This window comes from Haliotis cracherodii, unplaced genomic scaffold (assembly GCF_022045235.1).
Source record: "Haliotis cracherodii isolate W230 unplaced genomic scaffold, xgHalCrac1.p SCAF_6, whole genome shotgun sequence".
In the NCBI taxonomy this organism is placed as follows: domain Eukaryota; kingdom Metazoa; phylum Mollusca; class Gastropoda; order Lepetellida; family Haliotidae; genus Haliotis; species Haliotis cracherodii.
Genome location: NW_027266319.1, coordinates 48,997,298 through 49,013,374, shown reverse-complemented (window position 1 = coordinate 49,013,374; position 16,077 = coordinate 48,997,298). Strand labels below are relative to the sequence as shown.

Below are 16,077 nucleotides of genomic sequence, written 5' to 3'. Positions count from 1 at the left end.
AACCAGCTTCACAATCGACCGCCGGGGCATCGACGTAACCGGGTAGTAGGAAGTCGAGGCAATATGGCCATTGCACGAAGTAATGAGATCGTTTTCATCCCTGAAGCGGCGTATAAGTACTCCTGTTCTTATATCGAGGTGACGATGGAGGACGACAACACGATACGAGGCAGGTATGCAACAGGGGTTAGTGGGACGGCCGAGGGACTTTAAGTATCAAATCGACACTGTGTCCGGTAGTCAAGGCGGAAGATAGGAAGGTGTCGTAGTCGAAAAGATCAAACCGGACGAAGGAAGGCGATCTTTTCCATCCCTTGAACGCCTATAGGCGCTATCGTTCTTACAGCGAAGGGTTGATGAAACAAGGTTCCTCGTGACAGCCGTGTTGGTAGAGGAGGTCTATTGTTTCCAACATCCGTGCATGGATGGACTGCGACAGGCGCCTGGTTGAGTGGTAGCACCAAGCGTACAGGTAGACATGGAAACCAATCTGTAGAAATACATGGCACCCCTTGCCATGGTAAGTTGACCTAATTCCGGTCAGAGTTGTTGACAGTCCGAGTACTTGACACGTGACATGTAAATCACTCTGCGCAGTAGCCGAGAAAACCGCCTTGGAGTCGGAACTGAGGTGCAAACTCCACACACAGACAATCCTCAATGAACTGCGTGAGAGACGATCAAGTGGTGTACCCGAGTTTTGCGATAAAACACGGAACCCCATGGGCGTAGTGGAAAACCCGGTGAGCGCCGAGGAAGAGTCTCTTTCAGGAACGCTGGCGCTAGGGTAGGGTAGAACAACGTTGGTGTCGGCGATGTCGACGAAGTAAACTCTTTGTAAGTGGATGTCGTCGTCGAATCTGATACAGACGCTGTTCACATGACGCTCTGTTTCGATGGAAACCCGCAGGTCATCTCTCCGGAATCATAGCGCTTTAAACGACGGGATTATGGATAACGTCTCAGTGGGCAAGTTGAATCAGACCAACTGTCTATTGGTTGAAAAGATTCCACCCAGGAAGTAGAACGATAGTCACGATCCCGAAGACCGACGGGAGAGTAGCGACAGGAGCGGCGACAGTTGTTTCACCATGCTTCTCCGTGTGACGAGTTATGAGACGGCAGCAAGAGAAGAGGGCAGTGGCGCCGGGGAGGCGATTGCCGATGGTGCCCCTTAAGCCGCAGTAGAAGATCGGATAGTCGGCTCGTTGATCTGAGCTTGATAAAGCTTGTTGATCTGGGCGCCGGAGGTCATCTTAGGCGCCGGATATATCATAGGCGCTTCTTCCGTAACTCTTGAGGCGCCGGAGTAGTCAGAGGCGCCAGAGACATTAGAGGCGTCGAAGATCATGAGATCAAAGACCTTAGAGGCGCCGGGAGCGCCGAAGACATCAGAGGATGCGGAGGCGCCGGAGCGCGGAGACATCAGAGGCGCCGGGAGCGCCGGGAGCGCACGAGGCGCCGAGACATCGGAGGCGCGGAGACATCAGAGGCGCCGGGAGCGCACGAGGCGCCAGAGGCGCCGGGACTGCCGGGACATCAGAGGCGCCGGGAGCGTCAGGACATCAGAGGCGCCGGGAGCGCCGGGACATCGGAGGCGCCAGGAGCGCAGGGACATCAGAGGCGCCGGGGGCGCCGGAGACATCAGCGTTGATGTGGTGGTGTTGGAGACCGTGAACGGTCGTATGTCGTGCCAGGGGAGGCAGACTCTACGTTGGGAGCGCTGGAGCCGCCGGTGGAGTAGGAGACCGTGAACGTATGTCGTGCCATGGGAGGCAGACTCTACGTTGGGAGCCGCCGTTGGTGCTGGGAGCACTGCGAAGCTCAGCTGAGCGCTGCTGCCATCAACGTAGGTGGGGGTCGACGAGCACGTTGAGCGAGGTGTGTCCTGGATACTCGCATGAGCTGAAGGATCACAGCGACGAATGACTGCAACATCGGCACTGCCTTGTGAAAGTACAGGGCGTCGTACAATCACGGCAGAAAGGGGCGGCCCCGACCAGATTTGTTCCCGCGGCAACAAGTGCAGCGAGGCAGAAAATCTGGAATTTAAGCAAAACATAACTATGCGGCAAAGCCACAAAGTGCGGGAAGCATAATGTGATTCAGAAACTTTGTATTTCAATGAAGTTTATGAGATCAAACAATGACGCTAAAAGGTAGCGAAAAAGCATAGCTTTAAGCAAACACATAACCATGTGGCCAATCACAAAGTATGGGAAGCATAATGTGATTCAGAAACTTTGTATTTCAATGAAGTTTATGAGATCAAACAATGACGCTAAAAGGTAGCGAAAAAGCATAGCTTTAAGCAAACACATAACCATGTGCAAACACGTAACCATGTGGCAAAACCACAGAGTACGGGAGACATAATGTAACTCAAAAACTTCGTATTATATTGAAGTTTATGAGAAGAAACAATTACGCTGAGAGGTAGCGAAAAGGCAAGGCTTTAAGCACACCAAAACAACATACATAAATGTAATGTATTACCCAAGCCAAAGAGAGAATTCAAAACGCAGAACACGACATTACGTGGCCACATGGTGAATGGCCAAAATGGCGGGAAAGAAAACAAAATGGCGGGAACAACATTGCGCCCGTAAATTACTGTGACGTGAGCCACAGACGAGCGATAAACGTTACAATTTACGAATGGGAAGACCCTAAGGTCACGGCCCATAACAGGTAACAATGTAGCAGCATATAATGAATGTAGAAACACGCAAAATATAAAAAACAAATAATAAGCTTTAATTTCCACAAGGGATACAAAGTACGTCCGTCCGTGGAGGTGACAAAGCAGTTATGTGTTTTTGTGTGACGTCATGACTTCCGTGTCACGTGCCGACTGTGAGAGGGCACTGCCTCCTGAGCTGGTTGGGACAACTTTCTTCAGCAGCTGGATCTCACACAGTTCGTCACTCTGTCAAAGACAGCAGTAAATGCAATACGGAGTAATGCAGGATAAGTTAAAAAATATATTGTTTAGGAGCTTCAAACACAAAGAGAGAGTCGGTCAGTGGTTTTATCTCCATAGATGTTGACCCATCAAAGTACTGGTACTATCAACATTGAAAAGACATTGTTACCATCATTACAAAAATTATGCACTAGAGGGAAACCTATGGGGAAAATATCACCATGATTATGATGCATATATTATGCATTCTTTTTTCTAATTATTTCATTACCATGGTTACTATCAGGGAACAGTTAGAGAGTGAGAGTGTGAATTTAATCAGCTTGCTACCTGTCAAGTGAATGACTGGTAAGTTACATGGCTATATCACAGCAGCCTAACACACCTAGCAAGGCACACCATGCATGCCTATTAGCATGGTGGTTTTTGGTATGGATGTGTGTGTGTGTGTGTGTGTGTTTGGGGGGGGGGGGGGGGGGGCTAGCCCACTCAGATTCCGCGCTTCTGCATAAATACCTGACTCAGACACAGTTTACAAACTCCCAGTCTTTGTTTTTGCCTATTAATGATGAACGCCAGGCAGGTTAACATCAAGTGGTATCTTTTAACATCTTTTTGAATGGCATGGCTGGGGATCAAACCCCTGACCACGGGTGCAGTCTAATACATCATGACACATGGTATACTCACTTTTCCATAGCCTTCATATTGGGAGCATTTATCCTCTGTAATGTTGCATTCATATCAGAACACGCCTTTGTTAATTGCTCTAAGCCCTTTTTGACATCATCAGGATGATCGAGCTGAAACAAAATACCACCAATCAATACTAAGTCTACCACAGGAGTAACAGAGATGTCACAAGGTTTTTTTTTACAGATCTATTATCTGTGGCAGATCTTCCAAGGCACAAACTTCCTTGCCAATTATTTCCTGCTTTTAACCTTACTCAGAGATCATCCCCGTAATGTCAAACGATACAGCTAGGGCTATGAATTTCTCAGTATCATGCTGGTAATTTAAAACTAGCAAATCTATCAATTGTTCTTTTGGAAGATCAATCACCTTTAGTGATATCCAGTTTCAAGACTACTTTTATGAATGTCAAAACTGTCTGGATTTTAATTGAAGAGTTATCTTTCCTTGAGTAAACTGTACCACCATGGCTTGCAGTGACAAGAATGAACGAAGGTGGTTATTCAACTCCACCCACCTCTCTATGTTCATCATCTAGCTGAGAGTAGTCGATCTCTATCCGAGCCTCCCTCTCGTATATTGCCCGAGCGCCCCGACTACTGTTGCTATCTGTGGCAGAATCCTGGCTAGGTTGATTGGACGGGTCATTCTCTTGGCTGATATCATCCATTGTACCTCGACGCATTGGAATCCGGACAGCATCCATCTACATGAAAAAAATATCAATTTATAATGATGGTTAGAAATCACACAACCAGAATACTCATGCGATCATATGATGATATGCATTGATAAACAACACAAGGACACATAAAACAGTATGACCATCAGTGTTTGAAACAATTTTATCATCCCAAACTGGCTACCACGGGAGATATGGCGTGGGTGAGATCAAGCGATATTGTAGATACATTGTAGATATCGTTGCAATGAAATTGCATCCCAATGCTTTGCAGACCATTATGATGTCATTGGTTACCATGACATCACACCGGTGGTCTAGTGGTAGAGCGTCAATCCGGAGAGCGGCAGGTCCGGGGTTCAATTCCCGGCCGCGTCATGCCAAGAGACGTTAAAAGATGGTACTTGTTGTTACCCTGTCTGGCGCTCGGCATTAAGGGGCTATAACAAGGACTGGTCGGCTCGGAGTCAGTATACTGTGTCTGAGCGGGGTATTCATGTTAAACTGCAGCATGGTATCTCAGTGGGCGAGCACTATAAATCGTCATCAGTCCGGACTAGTACAAGCAGCCACATACACACACACGTACATGCACGTTGCTATATAAGTGCAATAATCTTGGACGCGACATTAAACCCCATTTCACCTCACCTCACCATGACATCACAATCAAATGACATCACTAATGGCTCTGCTACTGAAGCTGTTAGCAGTACTTTTTTTACACTTTAGACACTGATTATTACTGTCTACAAACTGAAAAGTTGGAAGAATGATGTTGGATGATAAATAAAATCTCACCCTCATGTCTTTTTATATCAAATATATCAACACTCTTCATATTGGGAGCATTTATCCAAATAAAGACACGCGAGGGTGAGATTCTCAATATAAAACCCAACAAGACAGTCGGACAGGTGACCCATAGATGTTGCTTGCCATCTTCAAAGTTGCCTGCCCGCATTCAGACATTAAAAACATTGAAACATCATGCAAAATAAGAGACAAATCATGTCTTGATTCAGTTGAAACAATTCAAACAATTACTTGAGAATCTCTGAGGGGTTTATAATAAAACTGAACACACAAGTCGTCTTAAAATTATCTGCCACAGTCGGGCAGGTGGAGAAAGATTTCATGCAGCCTGACAGAAAAGTTACCAGCCACGAGCAGGCATTTATTTCAGACACTCATGACCAAATATCGTAATTAATTATCGTCAACTCTACTTGTATGTAGGAGGCTTCAAATTTGGTTCATTTGGTAAATTGTACTTTCTATGTCTTAGTTGCGCTACTGTTTATTTCCATGGAACATATCAAGTATTAGGTTTTCATGTACCTTACTGCTTATTATATTGCAGCCCTACCAGCAAGAAATGTATCAAATACAGCCTCAATGTATCAGTGAGTGAATGTTCTTTTGTGTCATAGTCAGGGATGACTGTGAGATATTCAGCCGGACCAGACAATAAAGGGGTCAACTAGTGATCGGTTCCACATCTGATACCTGTGAAGGGAATGAAACCACTGTCTTGCACAGAAACCTATTGTCATCTTCCCGAGGCAAGGGAGTTAACGGACTATAAGAGTACAGTTTGCAAGTAATATGATAGGTGGAATCTGATTGGGCAATAGGAGAGACATAGAAGGGACATAACTCGTAATAGCCACTGCTGGTGCTATGATCGAACCAGACTTCTAAAGTCGGTTAACTCCCTTGCCTCAGGAAGGTGCCTATTGTTGAAGCCACACGGTCCCACTATCATCTCTCCACAGAGGCAAAGTCAGGCTTTGAGTCAACTCAAAGTGGAAAGCTTCGTGACAGGTGGCCAAACCAAGCACAATTTATACCATAGGCATTCAGAACAACATTTATGGGATTCAACTAACCTTAAGTCAAAGACACCATATTTAAGTTTGTCAATAAAGCCAAGTTAACAGACATTATCAGTGATTACCTTGCAAGACTTGAGGAGACTGTGTCGGTCAGCTCTCTTCTGTTCTAGCTTGGTCTCCATCACAGTGATGGACTTCTGGACTGTGTTGATCTCCTTGTTCTGGTTCGTCATGCGTTTCTTGATGTCTGACACAACACCCTCAATGTCGTCCACCTCAGACTTCACCGTCAGGCGTTGCTGCTTTAAACGCTCCATGTTCTGCATCTCCTCATCAATAACCTACAACATGCATAACATATTTTTATTATCTATATGACAACCGCATCAACAGAAAAGGGATGTGCGAGTGAGTTGGGTTTGAATAGTATTTCAGTAATATCCCAGCTTATCTTGGAAGGAAAGCCCCTAGTGATGCAGGCAGACGGTTATTGAATGGTGAAATAGCATGTGCATGTTGCCATGCAACTAGGGATCATGATCAGGTTATATCTTGGATACAAACCAGCAATCAGTAGATCCTGGTACGATTAAGGGACATAACTCTATACAACAAATCATAGCAATTCATAACCCTCAGGCACCTAGAAAATCACCCAGACATACACGTAATAATATCACTGCAACATAAGGCTAAGAAAAAAGTGACTTATTAAAACCTGATATGGACTTGCAGTGTCTCTAAACAGACATCTTCAGACATAGAAGTTGAAGGCTGAAGCTGGGTGCCTGGTACCTACCTTCATGTGTTTGTTCTCTTCATTCTTCACCTTGTCCAGCTCCTTCTCGTCTTGCTGCACCGTCTTCTCCCACTTCAGCACATTCTCTGTTACAACATAAATATTCATTACCAATATGGCTTCATCGGCAATCGTATTGGAGAATCATGAAAGCAATGAACTGAACCTTGCAAAGTGTGATATGATCCCATGATCTAGCAAACTGGAAGCTCCTTTATGCCGGACCACTGTTCGAAGTCCAAGGGTCCTTCTTATAATGAAACCAATCCAAAATTCACTATTGAACAAGAGAATGACTGCTACACTACAATTGGAATACCATCACTTTCAAGATATCCAACTTCACTGTACTTGACACATCTAACGCTAATTCATAGAACAATCAAAGCTATATTGTTTTCGAAAAGGAAATCTCATTCTAATTTCACAAACCATAAATTCCACATACATTGATTTAAAACTGAGCATGAAATGCAGCTACAATTTTCAGAATAATTACCAGATACTACTCCCTCTGACAGACAAGAACACCGACTCACCCCATGTGTCTCTGGACCTCTCAAAGTCAATCTGATTGGTCAGCCGGAAACGCTGGTTCTCAAACTCTAGCTTCTTCTTGGCTCGGTCCTGCTGTACCCTCAGTTCGCGCTCCTCGTACTGTCTGCATTACAGACACTTACATTACTACTAAGTCAGATGTTAATTCATCAAAATTGATTTCATGTGTCAACTTTACTCAAGGTTCGCAACCAACATGAAAACAACATCATGGCAAGGAGATGAGATGAGATGAGATGAGATGAGATGAGATGAGATGAGATGAGATGAGATGAGATGAGATGAGATGAGATGAGATGAGATGAGATAGTGAGTGAGTGAGTGAGTGAGTGAGTGAGTGAGCTGGAGACCTGTCTACCTACGTGTTTTGCCATGAATCCCACATATCCTGAACTGCCTTGTTACCTACCTGATATTGGCAACTCCAATCTGCTGACAGAAAACAGCAAACACTTCATCCTCCACACGATTCATCTTGTCCTTCAGCTGCTTGATGTGATCTCCTCGCTCCCCCATCCTGCGATCGATCTCTGACATGCGCACCTAACACAGAAATTTCCAGTAAGAGTGAGTGAGTTAGTGAGTTGGGTTTAACGCCGCTTTTAACAGTATTCCAGTTATATCGTGGGAGGAAGCCCGAAGTGATGCAGGTCTCAGACATTTACCACTTCGGTGAAACCCACGAGCACGGGTATGGTGCTGACAAACCTAGAAACATAATCGGGGCGAACCGGGGTTTGAACCCACAATCATAAGTTTCTGGCATGCCCAAGGGATGCAACTCTGCTCAGCGAATCGCAGCGCCTTAGGCGACTGGGCCACCTGTGTCCCCTCTTCAGTAAGAAACCACAGCAATTGAATTAGTAATAACGCAGGGTAATTATATTTTCAGACTTGTCATATTGTCTTCAGCTTCATGGAAGTCTTCACTGAATGCCATTAGGTGATATGCCCAACATATCTGGAAGTCTTCACTGAATGTCATTAGGTGATATGCCCAACATATCTGGAAGTCTTCACTGAATGCCATTAGGTGATATGCCCAACATATCTGGAAGTCTTCACTGAATGCCATTAGGTGATATGCCCAACATATCTGGGAGTCTTTACTGAAATAATACTGACCAGTCAAATACCTATCTGTGCTCAATAATCACTTAAAGTGACAAGTAAATTTTAGGGTTGTAACGCTACATTTAGTTCTTGATACATATTTTGCCAGTATGGTTGCTATGATATACATGATACAAAACTTGTTAATTCATGGCATTCTACAGCCTGTGAAACTTACCAGATTCGAAGACTCCACATTCTCTCTACCCAGTATAGTCTCACTAAAACGACAGAGCATTGGAGTGAAACACTTACATCAAATCCCTGCAGATTTTGCTGCACTTTTGCCAGATCCTTCTCAATATGCTGCAACAGTTTGGTTTGCTGAAAAACAAACAAAACAGGAACCAATGAAACATGGCTTGCAATACGTTCATGTACATTATCAGTTATCACAACGACACTCGACAAGCACATGGACATATGAAGCAGATTAAAAACATGTAAGTGAAAATGCTCTCACTTACAAATACCACAATTTCATAAACTCTGGTTTAAATGGTTTTCACTTTCAGTTATAATACATATAGCACAATATATCTCATCTAAATTTGTTTGTGTGTTTGTTTGTGTTTAACGCCACACTCAGCAATATTCCAGCTATATGATGGCGGTCTGTAAATAAGACAATCCAGTGATTGAAATCATGAGCATCGATCTACGTTATTAGGATACCATGACATTCATCAACAAAGTCAGCCAGCGTGACCACGCGATCCTATTAGTCGCCCCTTACAACAAGCACAGTCGCCTTTTGCAGCAAGCATGGGTTTCTGAAGACCTTTTCTAGATCAGATCTTCACAGGTTTCTCAACTTGTTATATTTAACAATGCATCAAAACACAATGCTTCAGTTTTACAACAACAGAGCATTTTATTGGAATGAGAGTTGACACTGATGTCTGAATACCGCGGCCTGTAAATAATCAAATCTGGACCAGACAATCCATCTTTTGATCAAATAAGGAACAATGCACACCTTCAGGGCATGCTGACACAGAATCAACCAACCCACCAAATCTGACCACTCAATCCATTTAGCCAGCCTCTTATGACAAGAAGAGATTGCCATGGACCAATCTTAACCCAGAATCCCCAATGCCAAACATTCTCTTTGCTAAAGAAACCCCCAGCTTGTGCCGTGCTTGAACTGACCGTGTTGTCCCTGTCAGTGATGGAGTATTTCAGCCTGGTCTCGAGGCCCTTGATCTGGGACCTGATGGTGTTCAGCTCCGACTCCTTCCTCTTCCTCTTGATGTGCTCCTTCAGCTCCTCCGACAGCTTCTCCTTGCGAGACTTCAGCTGATTCAGCATTTTTTCATCCCACCGCCGAGCCTTGGCTCGTAGGTCACTGTGAGGACAAGCTCAGGTCATCAACAGTGGCAACATTGACCATTTCATGATTTGATAAAATGTCACAAAATGTTTACATATCTAAAGAAAGAACCCCCAAAAGTGCGTGAGTGAGTATGGTTTTACGCTGCTTTTAGCAATATTCCAGCAAATTTACTGCGGGGGGACACCGGATATGGGTTTCACACATTGTACCCATGTGGGGAATCGAACCCGGGTTATCAGCGTGATGAGTGAATGCTTTAACTACTTGGCTACCCCACCACCCTACCACCCCACCAAAAAAAACAAGCATGTTTTTTTGAAAATTCCCGATGATTAAACCAAAATATTTGACAGTACAGACACTGAATGGCTTCATAAATATATTTATTATAAAGTATTTATTGTTGTTCATATGACAGGTGTACACCTGGCAGATAATATAATCACTTTACCTTGCACCACCAGAGATGATACCAGACTTCTGAAACAATGTTCCATCCAATGCCACTGACTGAAACACAATCAAGAAGAAAGTGAAGTAAGTTTTGAGAAGAAGAGAAACCACTAAAATATGACATATGCTATATCATCCTATATTTTACTCAGTAAACTGAAGGCAGCATCTAGCACGTCTAGGAAGATCCATGACTTGCACCGTGTGACTTCTACACACCTTGTGTCTCTCCTGTCCACCAAAGGCAACTCTCCTGGCATCATCTACTGTCTCAGCAACCAGAGCGTTTCCACAGGCAAACTGAAGGGCCTTCTTTATAGCCGGTGGGTCAAACCGGATCACATCAATGATCAGCTTCACATTCTTCGGTTCACGAATATCTCTGGAAAATAGTTAAACAAACTGGAAGTTAGAATTGCAACTCCCAGGATGATATAAATCTGTAAATCTAGGTTATATTTCATTCCAACATAACATTTATATCATCACAGATAAACTTTTCCCTAATATATTTGGGTTTCCCTTTCCAAGATCAAAATCACAGTAAGGATTTAGAAGAGATTGACAAGCATAGGTTGCTGGGGCCAATTCTAACCCAGAATCCCAACACGGTTACCTGAGTTTCTCATTGACAGGTTTGACATCCAGGTAGTCGAGGGGCAGGAATGTTTCTGGGTCAATACGCTGCTCTTTCATGTACTGGATACAGTCCTTGGCTGTCTTCTCCGTGTCACAGACGATGGCATCCATGTACTTCCCCAGCACCTTAGTGATGGCCACCTGGTACTTCTTGTGACTCGGTTCACAGAGATCGATCAGTCGGCCATGCTGGAACAGCAAAGAGAACAGTTCTAGATATCCTGAACGTTTTACATTTATATCAAAGACTTATAAATCTGGAATCTAGACATCAAGAAGGTGGGGTTTCCAGGCAAACCATGGAACAGAAGAGCCGAAGGTTTCGATCCCCTTGACGTGCCATACAAAAAATAATTCAAAAGATGGTACTTGTTGTTACCCTGACTGGCGCTCGACATTCAGGGGATAAAACAAGAAGTGGTTTTCTCATAACCAGTACAATGTGTCTTAAAGTAGGGTATCCATGTTAAACTATGGCATGGTATCTCAGTGCTCTACGTTTCCTATTCGGAATATTCTATAAGTAATACGTTACCACTGTTATACCAAGGCTGTTGTCTCCCACAACTGCTGCTATAGCAAAATCTACCACAGAGATCTCAATTACCTCATGCAGCACGTGCGTAGCCACCTAGCTGCCATGTGACACCCTTCACTCTTGTCTCTTGCGAGAGCAAGTGCTCGGGGGACGGACGGGCGGGCAGCAGCCTAGTGGTAACGTATTACTTATAGAATATTCCTAATAGGAAAATTCTACAAATTACATTAAGTAATACGTTACCACTGTTATACCAAGGCTGACTACCACAGTAGGCGGTGGGGAGCACCTACAACCCGAATCCTGACTGCTAGCATTCCTTCTGACCAGCGGAAGTAAACACCAAGGCGGAAGCACTCGATGCGCATGCACCTAGGTAGGCGTTACCCTATAGGAATACCAAAGCACTGTCAAGCGCATACCGTAAGGCTCAATCGTCATTGACAAAATGATTGGTGACTCCAAACGGCCCCACTGGATAGGTATTTCATCGCCGCAGCGGATGAGAACACTGTATCCGCATGAGCTAAATCTTAGATCAGGTTAAACAGTCGAAAGAGGGAAATTAATTTCATTCAGACCATATGCCAGAGCAAGCCTACTTAACGTATGTATTAGGCGCGTGACCTAATTCCAGTATTCGTAAGCATGTATCACAAGGTTGGAATACACGACAGACAATTAAATGCATAATTGTCAAAATACAAATAAGGACAAAACACACAAAAAGCCGCCTCACCTGTGGTGTGAGTGCGCTGGTTTGCAGAACCCCCACTCCTGTACCCACGGCGTGGAACATTGGAGACGACCCAGATTGACCAACGTGCAAGGACTGACGACTGCGGAGTTTCGAATTGCGCTGGACACCCCCCCCTAGATGACTGCTTGTGCCGCGATCAGCCGCCAAAGACGGTGCACCCCCTACACGTCTTCATCAGAAACCTTTCTGAGGTAATAATTGGCAAAAACGGAGTCAGAACGCCAGTAACAACCTCGTAATATTCTGTGAACAGAGATATTCGAGGGTAGGGCAAATGTTGCCGCTAGCGCCCTGATCTCGTGCCGGTTTGACGCCAGATTGATGACAGAACGAAGCCATTACGCAATCGAGTTGAGAGTTATGTCAACCATGCGATTAGGGTTACACGATATGAACAGACGGTCACGCCCTTGTCTACGTTCACTCGAAGCCTTAAGATAATACTTAAGGGCCCTAACCGGACACAGCGCTCTGTCCTCAGTATCAGCAGGATGTAAGATTTCTTTGAGTGATCTTACAGTGAATTCTCTCTCCGCTTGCCTGATTCTCTGATTCTTGGCGACAAAGCCCATGAGCAGGCCCGCTCCTTCGTCACCCCTATCGAATCGTACCTTGGCGACATCGAGTGCATGAATTTCGGATACACATGCCGCCGTGGCAAAGGAGAGGAGAAATGCTGTTTTCCAAGTCACATGCCGGAAGCACTATGCAAGGGTTCATACGGAGCTTCCGTAAGTGATTTCATCACTAGGGAAAGATCCCAGGCCGGTGTCCGAAGGCGGCCCTTCTTAAGATCGTGCTGTTGGAAACCCTTGATAATACCCCGTATCACCGGCTCTTTGGAGAGACTGGTACCCAACGGACGAGACATAGTTGGCAATGGAACACCCAGAGAGTTTACGGGTTTCTCACAAGTGAGACATGAAACGAGCAATATCCTGCACAGATACCTTATCTGGCGAACGAACATCGTGAAAATAACCCAACGTGCATTATACACCTTCAGGGTAGAATCACGATGCATACTAACGTATGCCCGAGATGCCCGATGAGAAAAACCTTTACTCCTCAGACGCTCGGTGACATCGACGCGTGCAGATTGAACTGCCCTGCGTTTGGATGAAGCTGATGGGTGTGAGGGTGGATCAAGAGATCCGGTCTCACAGGCAGTGGAAGTGCTGACTGCGTGACCTGGGTCAGTAAGTCGGGGTACCACGATCTGTTCGGCCACATTGGCGCGATGAGTAACATTCGACAGCGAACTCCTCGGAGCCGGCTAAGAATGTGTGGTATCAACGCTGTCGGCAGGTAAGCATAAGCGTCCAAGCCCATCCAGTCTTACGCGAGAGCATCGTGATCGATGGCCCTCGGGTCCAGGACTGGTGATACAAACAACGGGAGTTGATTGTTGAACCGTGTTGCGAACAGGTCGACCATCGGACGACCCAAACGTTCGCACAGCCACTGAAACACTACTGGGTTCAGCATCCACTCTGTGGGGCTTGGATCCTGAGGCCTCGACAGAGCGTCGGCCAGTACGTTCCGCACACCTGGGATGTGACGGGCGCGTATCTGGCACGGGACACTGTCCACAAGAGCGTAAAACTCAAACGCGAGATCGAGTAGCGAGTGACTGTGGGTTCCCCCCAGTTTGTTCACATAGGACACTACCGTCCTGTTGTCGGTCGCCAGCATGAGCCGGGCGGCGACGAGACGATGCTTCCAGTGATTGACTGCGTTGATCACTGCCTTGAACTCGAGACAATTGATGTGAAGACCTAGTTTGTCTACGTACCACAGCCCCGAGGTCGCCTCCCCCTCTAGATGGGCACCCCAGCCCACTATAGAGGCGTCTGTATACAGGTTAAACGTGGCCCGGTAGGACCGCATAGAGACTCCTGATAAGACATTGTAAGGGACCGTCCACCACTCCAGATGCGGTCGGAGCCAATCCGGGAGGGCGACGGCCGCACTGTTCTCCTCCTGTGCTAACAACTGGATTAAAAACCGTTGCAGCGGGCGGAGTTGGAGACAACCCCGTTCGGTGCAGTCCTGGGCTGACACAAGTAACCCTAACAGCTGTTCCCAAAAGTGAACAGTCTGTTGCACCGCTAAGACTTTGGCAATCATTGCCTGAATCTTGTGCCACCGATCTGGGGGGACAAAGAGGCGATTGGTAACCGTGTTGAACCGACCTCCAATGAACTTCAAGTTCTGTGAGGGGGTTAACTCGCTCTTGGGGAGATTGACAATCCACCCCAATTGCTCCAAGAGCCGACGTGCGAAATCGAGATGGCATGACAGGGTGTCCGTCATTCATTGTGCTACTAGCGAGTCGTCCAGGTACACGAAGTACCGGACACCCTTCCGGTGGAGGAACCCCACTATGGGGGTGGTTAACCGGGTGAACAGCCAGGGAGCGGATGAAAGACCGAGTACAACTCACTCGTAGTGCCTGCCTTGAAAGACAAACCTGAGATACTTGTGATGATCCGAGTGAATCGGAACATGCAGATAAGCATCCTTCAGGTCGATCGAAGCGAGCCAGTCGGACGGCATGATCAGAGCTGTCAGGTCCGCCAAGCTCAACATTCTGAACTTGGGTGGCTTGTGCAGGTAGAACTCGTTGAACGATTTCAAGTTGTGAATCATTCTGAGTTCAGCACTGTCCTTCTTGGGAACGAGAAATATCCTGGAGTAAAACCCCGGTGTTATTTCTGGTAGAGCTAACTCCCGAACTGCCCTCTTCTCCACCAATCTGCCGATGGCATCGGCAAGGATGGGAAGATCGGTTTCCGAATAGAAACCTGCCAACGTGGCAACGGTGAGCGGCGGATTCGCTTTGAGATTGAGCCGATAGCCGTACCGAATTGTGTTGACCACCCACGGGTCGTCGAACACTTGTTCCCAATTCTCCCAGTAAGTCTGGCTCCCACTGGGGAAGAAGAGGGGGCCCTGACAGGCTGCGGCAGGCGCAACTGTCCAGGGCTGAGTGACATGGGTTAGCCTAGGGGCCAACCGAAGTTGGCGCTCTCGGCACTTGAACCCCTCCAAAGAGAGTCACCTGACACAGCGGCCTGTTGTTCTTTTAGAACCCCAGGGATCTTGTTATTAAACAGGGTCCGAGCAGACCAAGGCTGCGAAAGGAGCACCTCCTAATTAGCAGCGTCCAACCCTGAGGCAACCAGATACGACTGCGCTGGAGAAAATGGCACGTGCCGGAAATAAAGGCTGAAGCCCCGGCAACGTACTCCAGGGAAGCATTTAAACCGATCTGGCAGTTATAAATGGGCTGGTCTCGGTCCGTGGGAGAACCTTCGACCAGGCCGCTGCAGCCAGGTATGTGTCTCCGTGAGACATTGCCAGCATGGAGTGTCGAGTGGGGGTGTCCAGCTGCTGCAACGGGTCGGGGGAAGGACCGGTGACCACGACAGCCGCCGCCGTACCGGTGGACCCCGCGTCTGAACCCGCGGCCACTGTAGAGGCCGGGGACGGAACAGCCAGCGGCCTATCCTGAGATAAGGCCACCAGCTTGGAGTCCACAAGTTTAGATAGCAATGCAGCGACGGAATCCCCAGACAGCCCGAGGACCGCCAAGGGATCCGCCGCAGCAGTGGAGATGGTACCCGCAAGGGGACCCCGACCGGACAAGCGGGCCACCACAGTGGTGGAGACGGACTGGACGTACAGTCCGTAGCGCTCAAACGTCGCAGGCCCCAGACCTTCGCACTGGGTG

General features: G+C 46.7%; 1 protein-coding gene across 1 annotated transcript in view; it reads right to left on the bottom strand.

Moving 5' to 3' along the window:
- Window positions 1–16,077, bottom strand: part of LOC139444908 (structural maintenance of chromosomes protein 1A-like) — a 37,698-nt gene that overhangs the window by 8,821 nt on the left and 12,800 nt on the right. Inside the window, exons 13-23 of the mRNA XM_071225913.1 lie at window positions 11,021–11,232; window positions 10,624–10,786; window positions 10,403–10,461; window positions 9,768–9,963; window positions 8,868–8,936; window positions 7,909–8,042; window positions 7,481–7,602; window positions 6,942–7,027; window positions 6,265–6,483; window positions 4,140–4,328; window positions 3,617–3,729 (exon numbers count right to left, since the gene is read on the bottom strand). Of these exons, the coding sequence (XP_071082014.1) occupies window positions 3,617–3,729; window positions 4,140–4,328; window positions 6,265–6,483; window positions 6,942–7,027; window positions 7,481–7,602; window positions 7,909–8,042; window positions 8,868–8,936; window positions 9,768–9,963; window positions 10,403–10,461; window positions 10,624–10,786; window positions 11,021–11,232 (1,562 nt within the window). The remainder of the gene's footprint in view (window positions 1–3,616; window positions 3,730–4,139; window positions 4,329–6,264; window positions 6,484–6,941; window positions 7,028–7,480; window positions 7,603–7,908; window positions 8,043–8,867; window positions 8,937–9,767; window positions 9,964–10,402; window positions 10,462–10,623; window positions 10,787–11,020; window positions 11,233–16,077) is intronic.